Below are 15,760 nucleotides of genomic sequence, written 5' to 3'. Positions count from 1 at the left end.
TTGCAATACCAACTCAGTGTTGAAACCACATGCCCCAGCCAAGATGGGTTCCTTTATTGTCTGCTTGGGAAAACAAACAAACAAACAAACAACCAGTAAGGAGATCGGAGCTGCAACACAGACTGATTCATTAGTTTGAGAAAAGCAAATGGAGTCATCTATTTCCTCAGCTGCTCTCCTGGGACAGAATAATCAAGATATGTTTTCCATCCTTTCCAGACCAGAGTCCACAGGGAAAGACCGAGTTCTGAGGTTGGAGGAGCTACAGAAACAGGGTGTGTCATGAGCAGACCTGGGAAGATGTAAATACTCCATTTGGTTGCTGAGGTAGCTAGTAGGACCCAAGTGTGGGAAAACATGGCAGCGGCTGTTGAATTCCTACATCTGAATGGGATGTAGGTGTTTCACTCCTTTCTGAGGTGTTGTCTCAGAACATGTCTTGAGTCTTCATCATCAACGAGCCACAGAGGACTTTGGACTTTTTCTTCATAGAGAACATTCTCTCAAAGACCCCATCCAGGTGAGCTTCTGAGAGAAGGGTAGTCAGTCATGTGAAGCGAGATCAGTCAGAAAGAGAAGGGTGAAGATTGGATGATCATGGACAGAAGTGAAGAAATAACGTAAGGGGAAATACAAAGCAGAACTTGGAATGGGTTTGGTGGATTTCAGCAAAGTAAAGGACTTTGGGTAATGGGGTGTTTTCAGATCGTGGTGCACAATGGTGGAGGGGGACCTAGGCTGGAGGGGAGAAGTGTTTCCCAGAAAACTGAGACATTTTATACAGGTACCAACAACTGCACTTTTTTTCTTTGTTAGAAGATTCATAGTTTACCATCGACAGTAAATAAAATACTTTGTAGATGCATAACATTTCCCAGTTTTGCCACATAACAATACAACCCCCACTAGGTCCTCTGCCATCATGTTCCGGGACCTGAACCAACAACTGTATTTACTGTTGACTGTAAACCATTAATCCCCCCCCCCCAGTTAAAAAAATAAAGTAAGTTGTGGTCTGTATACACAAATACTCAGTCACTAAAAGTGATAGATTCACCTTCTTCACTTTCTCTTGGATGGAGCTTGAAGGAATCCTGTGAAGTGAGATCAGCCAGAAAGAGGAGGATGAAGATGGGATGATGTTACTCATGGACAGAAGTGGAGAAATAAGAACAGAAGAGGAAACATAAAGCAGAACTTGGACTGGGTTTGCTGTATTGAACCAAAGTAAGGGTCTCTCTCTCTCTTTCTCTCTGTGTATGTGTGAGGTAGGGTGGAGGTTACTATAGATCATTAATCCCCAATTAAAAAATAAAAAATAAAAATAAATTTTCCCCAAATCTCACCAAAGAGGATAACCGACTTGGTTGAGTGCCAAACAAAAAAATAAATAAATAAAAATAAACAAAAAAAACTATTATGGGTTGGGGAGATAGCATAATGGTTACACAAAAAATAAAAAAGATTTTCTTGTCTGAGGCAGCAAAGACACCAGTGGGTTCAACCCCCATGATCACCACAAGGCAGAGATGAGCATGGCTTCGGTAAAAACAAACAAACAAAAACAAGCTGTTAATCAACCAAAGAAATCTTCCTAAGTGTCTGAGGGGTTGACTGATTGCTCCAATTTCTCCAGTTCTGTGCCTGGTATCTGTATTGTCCTTTTTCCAGCCCATTGCTATATATGACTTGTGATTCTCTGCCTTGGTTCCACTTTGACCCCTCCTGTATACTTCCTCCACCACTGGCCTGGAAATCTTGCCCTCACTCAGAATTCCCAGGCTTTTTTTTTTTTTTATTTTTTTTTTATTTAAGAAAGGATTAATTAACAAAACCATAGGGTAGGAGGGGTACAACTCCACACAATTCCCACCGCCCAATCTCCATATCCCACCCCCTCCCCAGTAGCTTTCCCATTCTCTATCCCTCTGGGAGCATGGACCCAGGGTCATTGAGGGTTGCAGAAGGTAGAAGGTCTGGCTTCTGTAATTGCTTCCTCGCTGAACATGGGCGTTGACTGGTCGGTCCATACTCCCAGTCTGCCTCTCTCTTTCCCTAGTAGGATGGGTCTCTGGGGAAGCTGAGCTCCAGGACACATTGGTGGTGTCTTCAATCCAGGGAAGTCTGGCCGGCATCCTGATGACACCTGGAACCTGAATTCCCAGGCTTTAAGCAGCTGCTTTGCAGAGAGAAAGTTGTCTTCAAGCCGCCATCTTGGCTCTACCCCTGGGTTGTCTGATTCTATCTATTTTTATTATGTGTTTTGAGAAGTGCTGCTAGACTAAGCAATAGAAGAATCATCGTTGACATGAAGTGATATGAACGGAAGTGAAATTAGAAAGGAGCTGAGAGAATGTGTTTCTTTAAATGGTTCCAATAAAACGAGAACATTCCTGCCTAAGGCTCTGAGGTTCCTGGTTCCCAATCCTCAGCACCACCAGAAGAAGCCAGAGTTGAACAGGGAGGGATTGGTTAAGAAATGATAATAGACTACAACAGTAAAACAACAAGGGTAACGAAAGGGAATAAATAAATAAAATAAATATTAAAAAAAAGAAATGATAATAGAAGACTGTGTGATGCCCAGCCTTCTACCCTCCTAGTTTTTAATTACATTATACCACTAATTAGAAGTTTCTCAGGCAGGGGTAGATAGCGTAATAGTTATACAAAGAGACTCTCATGCCTGAGGCTCCAAAGTCCTAGGTTCAATCCCTTGCACCATAAGCCAGAGCTGAGCAGTTTTCTGGTAAAAAAAGAAAAAGAAAGAAAGGAAGAAAAAAAAAAGAAAAAGAAGAAAAGAAACTCCTCTCCCCTGCTTGTAGATGACCTACCTAGTTGTCTATCTTTCAATATTCAGCCTATATCTCATCTTCAGTAAGGTCTTTGCAATTATTAGCTTTATTTTTTTGAGATTGTAGGTAAGTAGCTTCTGTACCTCATATTTTGTGAATATTATATTGCTGTTATGTAAATGTACATAAGTAATTACATGTTGTCTTTCCACATACTATTCTAAAATAATCTATTGTTTCTTTATTATCTAATTTGTGTTAACATTTTTGTAAGAACAGATACTATATTCTCCATGGCATTTTTATTTACCATCAGTGAGCACATTATCAATCTTTAATAGAAACTTTCATTAAATACTATTGTAATAAATAGAAATGGAATAAAAGAAGACTGGGTGATGTCACACCTGGTTAAGCACACATAGACAGAGAGACATCTGCAGCCCTGCTTCACCACTCCTGAAGTTTTCCCCCTTGCAGGTGGGGACCGGGGGCTTGAACCTGGGTTCTTTCTCAGTGTAGTCTGCACTCAAGCAGGTGTGCCATAGCCCGGTCCTGCAAAGTATAAATTTTTAAGTTAGCCCACTCTGATGAAATGCCCACTTTGGAAATATCAATCGTCTTTTTTTCCTTTGCCTTGCTCAAAGTCACCTCCACCCCATGGAACTAGGAAATGATACATCAGAATTTTTTCTGATGGGATTATCAGAAGACCCACAACTTCTGACTCTAATTTTTGGGCTCTTCCTCTCCATGTACCTGCTCACCGTGTGGGGAAACCTGCTCCTCATCCTGGCCGTCTGCTCAGACTCCCACCTCCACACCCCCATGTACTTCTTCCTCTCCAACCTGTCCTTGGTGGACATTGGTTTCATCTCCACCACCATCCCCAAGATGCTGCACAACATCTGGACACAGAGCAAAGCCATCACCTATGCGGGCTGCATCACCCAGATTTACTTTTTTTTACTCTTTGGAGGACTGGATGACTTCCTCCTGACCGTGATGGCGTATGACCGCTATGTGGCTATCTGTCACCCCCTACACTACACGGTCATCATGAACCCTTGGCTCTGTGGACTGCTGGTTCTGGGGTGCTGGGTCATAAGCGTCCTTTATTCCTTGGTACACTCCTTAATGTTGCTGCCATTGTCCTTCTGTAGAGACCTTGAAATACCCCAATTCTTCTGTGATATCAACGAGCTGTTCCAACTTGCCTGTTCTGACACCTTCCTCAATGAATTTTTGGTGTACTCTGTAGCTGTGCTGTTGGGTGGTGGTCCATTTGTGGGGATCCTCTGCTCTTACTCTAAGATCATCTCCTCTCTATATAGAATCACCTCAGCTCAGGGGAAGTTCAAAGCCTTTTCCACCTGTGCCTCTCACCTCTCTGTGGTCTGCTTATTTTATTGTACAAGTTTAGGAGTCTACCTGAGCTCCGCTGCTCCCCACAGCTCACACTCAAGTGCAACAGCCTCAGTGCTGTACACCGTGGTCACCCCTATGCTGAACCCCTTTATCTACAGCCTCAGGAACAAAGACATCAAGGGAGCCCTGAGAAGATTCTTTGGACAGCATCCCTGAAAGACCCAACTATCTTGAGCCTGAAGAAAGGCCCTTGATTACAGAGCTTAAAGCTTTAGAAACGTGCAAAGCCTTTCTGACTTAGCTCACTTAACATAATTCCTTCTAGCTCTGTCCAAGATGGATCAGAGAAGGTGGGTTCATTGTTCTTAATAGCTGCATACTATTCCATTGTGTATATATACCACAGCTTTCTCAGCCACTCATCTGTTGTTGGGCACCTGGGTTGCTTCCAGGTTTTAGCTATTACGAATTGTGCTGCTGTGAGCATAGGTATACAAATATCTTTTTGGTTCGGTGTTATGGAGTCCTTGGGGTATATCCCCAAGAGAGGAATTACTGGGTCATATGGTAGGTCCATTTTTAGCCTTGTGAGAGTTCTCAAGACTGCTCTCCACAGAGGTTGGACCACCTTACATTCCCACCAGCCGTGCAGAAGTGTTTCTCTGTCTCCACAGCCTCTCCAGCATTTACTGCTGCTGTCCTTTTTGATGTATGCCATTCTCACAGGAGTGAGGTGGTATCTCAATGTTGTCTTTATTTGCATTTCTCTGACAATCAGTGACCTGGAGCAGTTTTACATGTGTTTGTTAGCCTTTTGAAACTCTTCTGTAGTGAATGTTCTGTTCATATCCTCTGCCCATTTTTGGATGGGGTCATTTGCTTTTTTGGTGCTAAGTTTGCTGAGCTCTTTGTATATTTTGGTGATTAGTCTCTTGTCTGATGTATGACATGTGAAGATCTTCTCCCATTCTGTGAGGGGTCTCCTTGTTTGTGTGATAATTTCTTTGGCTATGCAGAAGCTTTTCAGTTTGATGTAGTCCCATTGATATGCTTCTGATTTAGTTTTCCTTGCAATTGGGTTTTTATCATCAAAGATATCCTTGAGGTTTAGGTGGGAAAGTGTTCCCTAGTGGGGTGGGGTTCTGGGGAATTGGAGCTCCAGGACACATTAGTAGGATTGTCTATCCAGGGAAGTCTGGTTGGCATTATGCTAGTATCTGGAACCTGGTGGCTGAAAAGAGAGTTAACATATAAAGTCAAACAAATTGTTCAATAATCATGAACCCAAAGGCTGGAATAGTGCAGATGAAGAGTTGGGGGGGGGTGTCCCTTTTGTAGATAGCTAGTAGGCATATTTTAGTTATATACCAAAGGGCCTGTGACTATACTAGTTTTTTTTTTTCCCCTGAGCCTGAAATCTGATATGCAGGTGGATCCAAGTTATTGTCTGGGGAGATAATGTCATGGCTGGAAAAAGGACCAGAAAGCTGGATCAGGGAAGATAGTAGCTCCCTAATATTGGAAAGGGATATAAATATTTTTGACTGTAAACCCCATAGTTTTGATGTGATCTGGGGCCCATATTTAGCTTAGGAGTCTATGTGACCTCTGCATCCCTGTAGATCTGAGCTCACATTCTGTGGTCATGAGTAGGAACATTCCAAGCTGCCCCAATATCGACCCATCTTCCTCGGGTGTAGCATAGAGTATGTTGTCCATCTTCCCTTCTGAGGATGGGACATTCTCTACCTTTGTTGATACAAGTTGAAGGCAAGGGCCTATGGGGGCCCACAAAGGACTCTGTTGTGTTGTTCTTGATAGAGATGACTGGTAACAATGGAGAGAGGGATTAACATGCGTTTCTTAAGAGCAATACACACCCGTCCACCCAATTTAAACCTGGAAGGAATCTAGGTGTCCAACAGCAGATGAGTGGCTGAGAAAGTTGTGAGGTATATATATATATGTTACTCAGCTATTAAAAATGGTGAGTTCACCTTCTCCCCCTCATCTGGGATAAAACTTGAAGGAATCCCATGAAATGAGATCAGCCAGAAGAAGAAGGATGAATATTGGATGATGTCACTCATGGACAGAAGTGGAGAAATAAGAATAGAAAGAGAAACACGAAGCAGAACTTGGATTGGGTTTGGTGTACTGCACCCATGTAAAGAACTCTGGGTAGGGGCAGACCTTCAGGTCCTGGTGCACCATGGTGGAGGAAGACCTAGGCTGGGGGGAGGGGTAGTATTTTGCAGAACACTAAGACATTTTATACATGCACCAACAACTTTTTTTTACTATTGACTGTGTACCATTAATCCCCCCCCCAACAAAAATGTTCCATGTGTGTTGTGAACGTTTCTGTCGGTTTTATGTCTAGCTGTCTAGCTGCTGCTGTTGAGTTTCTGGTGTCTGTGATTTTGAGATTCACCTTGCATGCATGATTCAGAAACAGACCCCAGTTGGGTTTAAGAATCTTCTGCCGAGGGAGTTGGGCGGTAGCGCAGTGGGTTAAGCGCAGGTGGCGCAAAGCGCAAGGGCCAGCATAAGGATCCTGGTTCGAGCCCCTGTCTCCCCACCTGCAGGGAAGTCCCTTCACAGGTGGTGAAGCAGGTCTACAGGTATCTGTCTTTCTCTCCCCCTCTCTGTCTTTTCCTCCTCTCTCCATTTCTTGCTGTCCTAACAATGCCAACATTAATAACAAAATAGCAATAATAACTACAACAACAATAAAAAGGGCAACAAAAGGGCAAATAAACAAATAAATAAATAAATAAATTGGGGCTATTGTAAAAGCTTGCTTGGACAGTGTGCTGTTTTGCCCAGTGTATATGACCCAGGAGGATTAGTGTTAACCTCTGAAGTCCGTGAGTCATTTGAAAAGGAAATGTAGGATCCAGGACATACTTCTTCTTCTTCTAGCGTTTGCCCTTCTTCTTCTTCTTCTTCTTCTTCTTCCTCTTCTTCTTCTTCTTCTTCTTCTTCTTCTTCTTCTTCTTCTTCTTCTTCTTCTTCTTCTTCTTCTTCTCCTTCTCCTCCTCCTCCTCCTCCTCCTCCTCCTCCTCCTCCTCTTCCTCCTCCTCCTCCTCCTCCTCCTTCTTCTTCTAGCGTTTGCCCTTCTTCCATAGCCAGTCAACAGCGTCAGGTGGAGCCTGATGTCAAGTTTCGAGACCTCCTTTGAATCTGGAGAGGTGGCAGTCGTTGACTATGTGGGTCATAGTCTGTCTGGAGCCGCAGGGGCAGTTCGGGTCGTCTCTGGCTCCCCAGCGATGGAACATAGCGGCGCACCGGCCATGGCCTGTTCAATAGCGATTGAGGAGGGCCCAATCATAACGTGCTAGGTCAAAGCCGGGTTGACGCTCGCAGGGGTCTGTGATGAGGTGTTTGTTCTTTTCCTCAGCTGACTGCCAGCTCTGTTTCCAAGAGTCTGGAACAGAGAAGTTCATTGTAGGCGTAGGGGACCAGATTGGGTGATGAGATGTCAAGCGTTGGACAGGGTGGGCGAAGATATCCGCGTATATTGGCAGGTCCGGTCGAGCGTAGACGTGGGAAATGAACTTAGATGATGCCGCATCCCGACGAATATCTGGCGGGGCGATGTTGCTAAGAACTGGCAGCCATGGAACTGGGGTGTAACGGATGGTTCCAGAAATTATCATTGGATCGACCTTCCCGTGGTGCATCTCGTGAGTACCCATTCATTGGGGAAACTGACGATCCTTCCTAGCCGACTGAATCCACATGGATCCCAGTCAAAGCCAGCATCCAGTCCCTTACCTTGATAGCTTCCTTATTTTTTATCCCTTTGGGAATATGAACCCAGGGTCATTATGGAGTGCAGAATGTGGGAAGGTCTGACTTCTGTAATTGCTTCTCCGCTGAACATGGGTGTTGGCAGGTGGATTCATATTCCCAGCCTGTCTCTCTCTCTTTCCCTAGTGGGTCAGGACTCTGGGGAGGTGGTGCTCCAGGACACACTGATGGGGCATCATGGTACCATCTGGAACCTGGTGGCTGAAAAAGAGTTAAGATATGAAGAAGAACAAATTGTTGATTAATCATGAACCTAAAGGCTGGAATATTGTAGATGAAGATTTGGGGTCTCCATTTTGGAAAAAGCTAGTAGGTCTATTTTAGGTCTATTCCAAAGGGCCCATGACTTTACTAGTTTTTGTCTGTACCTGACATTTACTATGCAGTTGGACCCACATTATTTCCTGGGGAGATGGTGTCATAGTTGGAAAAATCTTTAAATTTTTTTTTCTATTTCTTCCTTTATTACTTTTTAGTATATTTAGTCTCTGAGGTTATGTTTATATATGGTACATGCATGTTTGTAAATTGGTTGACTTGAGAAAGTGTATAAGTACAAATACAATACATTTACTCTTAGACATTTCCTGTGAAATCAACAAAACAGTTCGACCCCACCAATGTACCATGGAACCCCACCTCCCCGGAGCCCTGCCCCACTAGGGAAAGACAGAAAGAGGCTGGGGGTGTGGATCCACTTGCCAATGCCCAGGTTCAACAGAGAAGCAATTACAGAAGCCAGACCTCCCATCTTCTGCACCCTATGATGATTCTGGATCCATGTGCCTAGAGGGATAAAGAACAGAAAATCTCCTAATGGAAGGGATGGGATATGAAACCCTGGTGGTGGGAATTGTGTAGAATTATACCCCTCTTATCCTACGATCTTGTCGATCATTATTAAATCAGTGAAAACAAGGAAAAATGGTTATTAGTGCATGTGATTATTAAAACAGTCTAGCGGTATAACCGTGCATTTTTGTTGGATATCATGAAAACAGAGTTCTGTTTGATTTTCAAAAATCATTTTATTGAGGAAAGAACAATTTATAAGACAGTTGTCACTTGAGTGTAATTCCTTGCCTCCTTGTGATAGGTGTGTAGACACCACTCCCACCACCAACTTATGTTCTCCTCCAATTTTACATGCTGGGTCTGCTCTTCAATTGACCTATTTTACCTTACTTATCTGCCTGTTTCTCTTTTCTTTTCTTTTTTTAAATTTGTTTTAAAATTTATTTAAAAAAGGACACATTAACAAAACTGTAGGATAAGGCGGGTACAACTCCACACAGTTCCTACCACCAGATCTCTGTATCCCATCCCCTCCCCTCATAGCTTTCCCATTCTTTATCCCTCTGGGAGTATGGACCCAAAGTCATTGTGGGATGCAGAAGGTGGAAGGTCTGGCTTCTGTAATTGCTTCCTCACTGAACATGGACGTTGACTGGTTGATCCATACTCCCAGTCTGCCTCTCTCTTTCCCTTGTAGATTGGGGCTCTGGGGAAGCGGAGCTCCAGGACACATTGGTGGGGTTGCCTGTCCAGGGAAATCTGGTGGGCATCCTGCTGGCATCCAGAACCTGGTGGCTGAAAAGAGAGTTAACATACAAAGCCAAACAAATTGTTGGAACAGTCATGGACCTAAAGGCTGGAATAGTGCAGATGAAGTGTTGGGGGATACTCACTGAAGACTCTTGTGTATTTTTGCTTTCAGGTATATATTTTGCCCTAGTTTATGGATACATGTGAACACATGCCCTATCTCACAGGACCTGGTCTATATCTAGGTTTTGGATTTTGTTAGGAAGTGAGCTTCCTGGAATGGAATTAGAGAATGCTATGAAAGGAAAGGCCTCACCCGAGCAATGAAGCTGAAGGTTCTCATTCTACACCTGAAGTCTCTGAACACAGTCTGAAGTGAAGTGTGCTGAGGTGATACTCATTGAATTGACTATGTTGCAATCGGCGGATGCAATATTATCTGGTATGAATTTGAGAGCAGCATGCAGGAAAGTGAGCCCCACCCTAGAGTTTCCAGGACTGGGGGAAATATAGGCTCTATAGTGGAAATGTGAGGTTCCTGCTGCCTTAGAGTTCTCCCTTTTCTTTTATAATCTGACAAATATTTTTTTAGGAAGGCCCCCAGCAGGGAATTTTTCTAGGATATTTTCTAGGGTATTTTTCAAGGCTCCATGAGCTCACCGCTCCTGGTGAACTCTCATCCATCTGTCTTTCTGTTATCTGTCATCTATTATGAATTTATCTACCTTTCTATGAGTCTATATATCCAGTATCTATTATCTATGTGTGTGTCATCTACCTATCTGTCATTTATAAATCTAGTTATCATCAATCTATCACAATTATCCTTTATCTATCATCTTTCTATCATCTACAATATCATATATCAGCTACGAGTCAACCCATCATCCAACAAAGTAATTTATTATCATCTTCCAGTAACCTATCTATCTAGATATGATTGACATTATGAATTCACTCCCATTTGTGACCCACTGAAAAATGTAAACAGTAAAAGAAAAATGAAGCTTTCATAGGGCCGGGTGATGGCACACCTGGTTGAGCGCACATGTTACAGTGCTCATGGACCCAGGTTCGAACCCCTGGTCCCCACCTGCAGAGGGAAAGCTTTGCAAGTGGTGAAGTAGTGCTGCAGGTGTCTCTCTGTTTCTTTCCCTCTTTATCACTCCCTTCCCTCTTGATTTCTGGCTGTCTCTATCCAATAAATAAATAAAGGTAATGCGAAAAAAAAATAAAAAAAGAAAGGCTTCATCAAAAAGAAAGAAAGAAAGAAAGGAAGGAAGGAAGGAAGAAAGAAAGAGAAGCATTCATAGTTGTGGTCAGCACTGGGGATTCTCAAGGAGAAATAAGAAGGCAATTCAATAAAGATGAAAAGCACCAGATGTCCTCTGATATCATAAAATATATACACATTTAATTGTGTTAATGAAAATATCCGTGAAAGGCATGGGAAATAGCATAAAGATTCTACAAAAGCTCAAGGCTCCAAGGACCCAGATTCAATCCCCAGAACTACCATAAACCAGAGCTGAGCAGGGCTCTGGAAAAAAAAAAATCTATCCATGAATACTCAGAAAACCATTGGACTGTGCCCATTAGTGGCTGAGTTTCCTTAGAAGTGAATTGTATCTCAACACACCCATTTGAAAACCTCAACAGTAGTTCTTCCCACCAATGAATTAAACTACCACGCTCTTCATCTTGCATGAGTTTATCCGGGTCTTTTGTATAGAGAATAGCTCCAAAATTAAATCCTTCCTTCAAATGTCAGAATGTCAACATTGACACTAAGGTCACACAATCTGTCAAGCAATGTTTTCCTATGGGTGTTTCCTTGTAGACACGGCTAGGAAACGGGTCGGTTTGTTCTCTCCATTCTCACATGGAGTTCCCTGAACTGTGTGATCGATTGGATCCAGATGAGTACAACACCAACCTAGGATCAACTGCATCACACAGCATGCTATGGAAATCTGAATAGCCAGAAAGAGTAGGGACAGCATGATCTGCAAAGGAATAGTTGTTGGCAGAAGTGAATTAGGATGGTCTCAGGAGGGAGTCGGGCGGTAGCGCAGCGGGTTAAACGCACATGGCACCAAGCGCGAGGACCGGCGGAAGGATCCCGGTTCGAGCCTCCGGCTCCCCACCTGCAAGGGAGTCGCTTCACAAGCGGTAAAACAGGTCTGCAGGTGTCTGTCTTTCTCTCCCCTTCTCTGTCTTCCCCTCCTCTCTCCATTTCTGTTTGTCCTATCCAACAACGAAGACAATAGCAGTAGCAATAATAACTACAACAATAAAAAACAACAACAAGGGCAACAAAAGAGAAAATAATAATAATAATAAAAGGGATAGTCTCAGGAACCCTTGTCTGATGAGATAGTAGGTTGTGCTGATCAAGAAAAGCTTATTCATCAGAGCACTTAACGGATCTTCTTCTATTTATTTATTTAAAATATATGATTTAATTTAGTTTAATTTTTTTGAATTTATTTATTGGGGAATTTAATGTTTTACATTTGACAGTAAATACAATAGTTTGTACACGCATAACATTTCCCAGTTTTCCATATAGCAATACAACCCCCACTTGGTCCTCTGTCATCCTTCTTGGACCTGTATTCTCTCCACCTACCCACCCACCCCAGAGTCTTTTACTTTGGCGTTAAATATATTATTTAATTTTATTTATTTATTTTATTATCTTTATTTATTGATAGAGACAGCCAGAAATCAAGAGGGAAGGGGGTGGCAGAGAGGGAGAGAGACAGAGAGACACCTATAGCCCTGCTTCACCACTCGCAAAGCTTTCCCCCTCAGGTGGGCACTGGGGGCTCGATCCCGGGTCCTTGCGCATTGTAATAGGTGCATTCAACCAGGTGCGCCACCACCTGGCCCCTTAACAGATCTTCTTATAGTCAAACAGAAGGAAAATACAAAAAAAAAAAAAACCACATATGACATTTCATAAACAAAGCATATATCTTGAGATCTATAGAACCTCTTGAAATAAATGGAGGTGTATAAGATTTTTATTTTTCCAAATCTGCCTGAGAATAATATGGGGAAAGTAGAAAAAAAAATGACAGAGGAAACTGTTTTTGAATAGTCAGAGAACTTTCACATATCAGTGAAGTAAGTAATAAGGAACCCAGAGAAGTCAAAATCAAAAGTGAAAATATCAGCAAAAATAACAAAATATTGTTGTGATTCAAAACAAAATCAGGGGCAGGGTGGTGGCACACTTGGTTGAGTGCACATATTATAATGAGCAAGGACCCACATTTGAGCTCCCGGACCCCATCTGCAGGGGGAAAGTTTCAAGTGTGGTGAAGCAGGGCTGCAGGTGTCTCTCTGTTTCTCTCCCTCTCTGTCTCCTCCTCCTCCCTCAATTTCTGGCTGTCTCTATCCAATAAATAAATAAATAAATAAATAAATAAATAAATTCAAAAACCAAATCAGAGAAATGCAGCGCGAGGCTTAGATTTTGAACGTTGCCATATGGATACACTCTTTCTTCCTAGAAAGGTTGGTCACCTGATAGTTTCCTTTCCCAAGACTCTTCTCAGAGCTCCCTTGATGTCCTTGTTCCTGAGGCTGTAGATGAAGGGGTTCAGCATGGGGGTGACCACGGTGTACAACACTGAGGCTACAGCACTTGAGTGTGAGCTGTGGGGAGCAGCAGAGCTCAGGTAAACTCCTAGGACTGTGCAGTAAAATAAGGAGACCACAGAGAGGTGAGAGGCACAGGTGGAAAAGGCTTTAGACTTCCCTTGAGCTGAGGAGATTCTCAATATGGACGAGACAATCTTAGAGTAAGAGTAGAGGATTCCAGTGAAGGGACCTCCAGCTAACAGCACAATTCCAGAGTATAACACCAGGTCATTGAAAAAGATGTCAGAACAGGCCAGTTGGAACAACTGGTTGAGTTCACAGAAAAATTGGGGGATTTGTACATTGGCACAGAAAGATAATCGCAACACCATTAAAGTCTGTAGCAAAGAATACAGGGCATTTACAACCCAGCACCCCAGAACCAGCAGTCCACAGAGCCGGGGATTCATGATGACTGTGTAGTGCAGGGGGTGACAGATGGCCACATAACGGTCATACGCCATCACGGTCAAAAGGAAGTTGTCTGCTACCGCAAAGAGGATAAGAAAGTACACCTGTGTGATGCAGCCCGCATAGGTGATGGCTTTGTTCTGGGTCCAGATGTCGTGCAGCATCTTGGGGACGGTGGTGGAGGTGAAACAGATGTCCACCAAGGACAGGTTGGAGAGGAAGAAGTACATGGGGGTGTGGAGGTGAGAGTCTGAGCTGACAGCCAGGATGAGGAGCAAATTTCCCCACACAGTGAGCAGGTACATGGCGAGAAAGAGCCCAAAAAGGAGGGGCTGCAACTCAGGGTCCTCTGACAAGCCCAGGAGGAGAAATTCTGAAATTTGTGTTTTATTCTCTGGGTCCATGTGGCAGAAGGGACTAGCAGGAAAGAGGAATAGGACATGGTAAGTGTTCACACTAGTTGGTATTACTTGGAGATTCTCTCTCCCCATATTATTCTCAGGTAAATCTAAAAACAAAAACAAAATCTGTGGTCCGGGTGGTGGTGCAGTAGATAAAGCATCGGACTCTAAAGCATGAGGTACTGAGTTCAATTCCTGGCAGCACATGGACCAGAGTGATGTCTGGCTCTTTCTTTCTCTTCTTATGTTTCTCATTAATAAATAAATAAAATCTCAAAAAAAAAAAATCTTATACACCTCCATTTAGCTCAAGGGTTTTCTTTCTTTCTTTTTTTTTTTTTTAAAAGATTTTATTTATTTATGAGAAAGATAGGAGGAGAGAGAAAGAACCAGACATCACTCTGGCACATGTGCTGCCGGGGATCGAACTCAGGACCTCATGTTTGAGAGTCCAAAGCTTTACCACTGCACCACCACCTGGACCACAGCTCAAGGGTTTTCTATGGATCTCAAGCTAAATTGCTTTGTTCACTGTATATTGTTCTGTCTATTGTTCTGTTCACTGTATATTGTTCTCAATTGTGATTGAGAAGCACAGGACAATATGCTTACTTACAATATATGTGCTTAGATCATCTTAACAAACAGTCCTTTTACCCTTCTGTTGCTAGGTCACTTGTGCATTCTCAACCCTTTTCCAGGGTAAGGTGATTTCACATCTTTCCTGAGAAATTCTTCCCAGTGTTTGAACCACACACACAGAGTGCTGATAAGTCAATGGGCTGTCAAGTTAGCAGTACAGATAGTACAGATAGGATGTTTCACTTTGTTACTGCAGTATGTGCTTATTTCTGCTTCAGGAGTTTGCAGGGCTGAGTAAAAATAAAAACAAAAACAAAACTATAGACACCATGGATTTGATCTGATCAAATTGATGGGGTCTACAGTCAACAATATTTATACACCTTTCCTAATTTTAATATTTTTATTTGCTAGGAGAGAACTTGAAAGGTAAGGGGAGCTAGGGAGAGGCAGAGAGACTCTGAGAGACCCGCTTCACTGTTTGTGAAACTTTCCTACTGTAGGTGGGGACCTGGGCGCTTGAACCTGTATCCTTCTGCATGGTATCAGGTGTGTTTGACTAGGTGCACCACCACCTGGCCCCCTGAAAGACTTTACATTGTGGGAAATTGTATTTATGTTATGGTTGAAGACATAAGCTTCCTAATATACTTATAGAAATTACAGGGGGTGAGGGGGTCGGCGGTAGTGCAGCGGGTTAAGCGCACACGGACCACCTGCAGGGGAGTCGCCTCACAGGCGGTGAAGCAGGTCTGCAGGTGTGTATCTTTCTTTTTCCCCTCTCTGTCTTCCTCATTTCTTTCTCTCCATTTTTCTCTGTCCTGTCCAACAACGACAACATCAATAACAACAACAAGAGTAAAAAGACTACAAGGGCAACAAAAAGGAAAAAAAAATTACTATTCGAAAGGAAACAAATACTATATAAAAAGAAACCAAGAAGAGCAGATATTTGGAGATGAGTTAGAAAGTCATGCTGGGGGGTCGGGCGGTGGCCAATGGGTTAAGCGCACGTGGCGCAAAGCTCAGGGACCAGCATAAGGATCCCGGTTGGAGCCCCTGGCCTCCCACCTGCAGGGGAGTCGCTTCACAGGCAGTGAAGCAGGTTTGCAGGTGTCTGTCTTTCTCTCCCCCTCTCTGTCTTCCCCTCCTCTCTCTGTTTTTCTCTGTCCTATCCAACAACGACAATGT

At 43.2% G+C, this 15,760-nt stretch overlaps 3 protein-coding genes across 4 annotated transcripts in view; 1 reads left to right on the top strand and 2 right to left on the bottom strand.

The window, feature by feature from the left end:
- The window catches only part of LOC132535528 (zinc finger protein 678-like), a 307,284-nt gene that overhangs the window by 120,405 nt on the left and 171,119 nt on the right, over positions 1-15,760 (bottom strand). The window lies entirely within an intron of this gene.
- On the top strand, positions 3,456-6,923 carry LOC103116147 (olfactory receptor 7A17-like). Of its 2 annotated transcripts, XM_060181639.1 has the most exons (2): positions 3,456-4,361; positions 6,915-6,923. In XM_060181639.1, exons 1-2 carry the CDS (start codon positions 3,456-3,458, stop codon positions 6,921-6,923), a joined length of 915 nt encoding a protein of 304 aa, XP_060037622.1. The 2 variants fall into 2 exon arrangements, with proteins under 2 accessions (XP_060037622.1, XP_007526071.1); XM_007526009.1 differs by lacking the exon at positions 6,915-6,923 and having other exon boundaries at positions 3,456-4,379.
- LOC103116091 (olfactory receptor 7A5-like) lies at positions 13,055-14,020 on the bottom strand. Its single transcript, XM_007525954.2, has one exon. The coding sequence runs from the start codon at positions 13,988-13,990 to the stop codon at positions 13,055-13,057; it is 936 nt and encodes a 311-aa protein (XP_007526016.1). The 5' UTR covers positions 13,991-14,020.

The sequence above is a fragment of the Erinaceus europaeus genome, chromosome 23, assembly GCF_950295315.1.
Source record: "Erinaceus europaeus chromosome 23, mEriEur2.1, whole genome shotgun sequence".
Taxonomy (NCBI): domain Eukaryota; kingdom Metazoa; phylum Chordata; class Mammalia; order Eulipotyphla; family Erinaceidae; genus Erinaceus; species Erinaceus europaeus.
The sequence above is the reverse complement of the archived record's forward strand: the minus strand, read 5'-3'. Positions and strand labels throughout refer to the sequence as shown.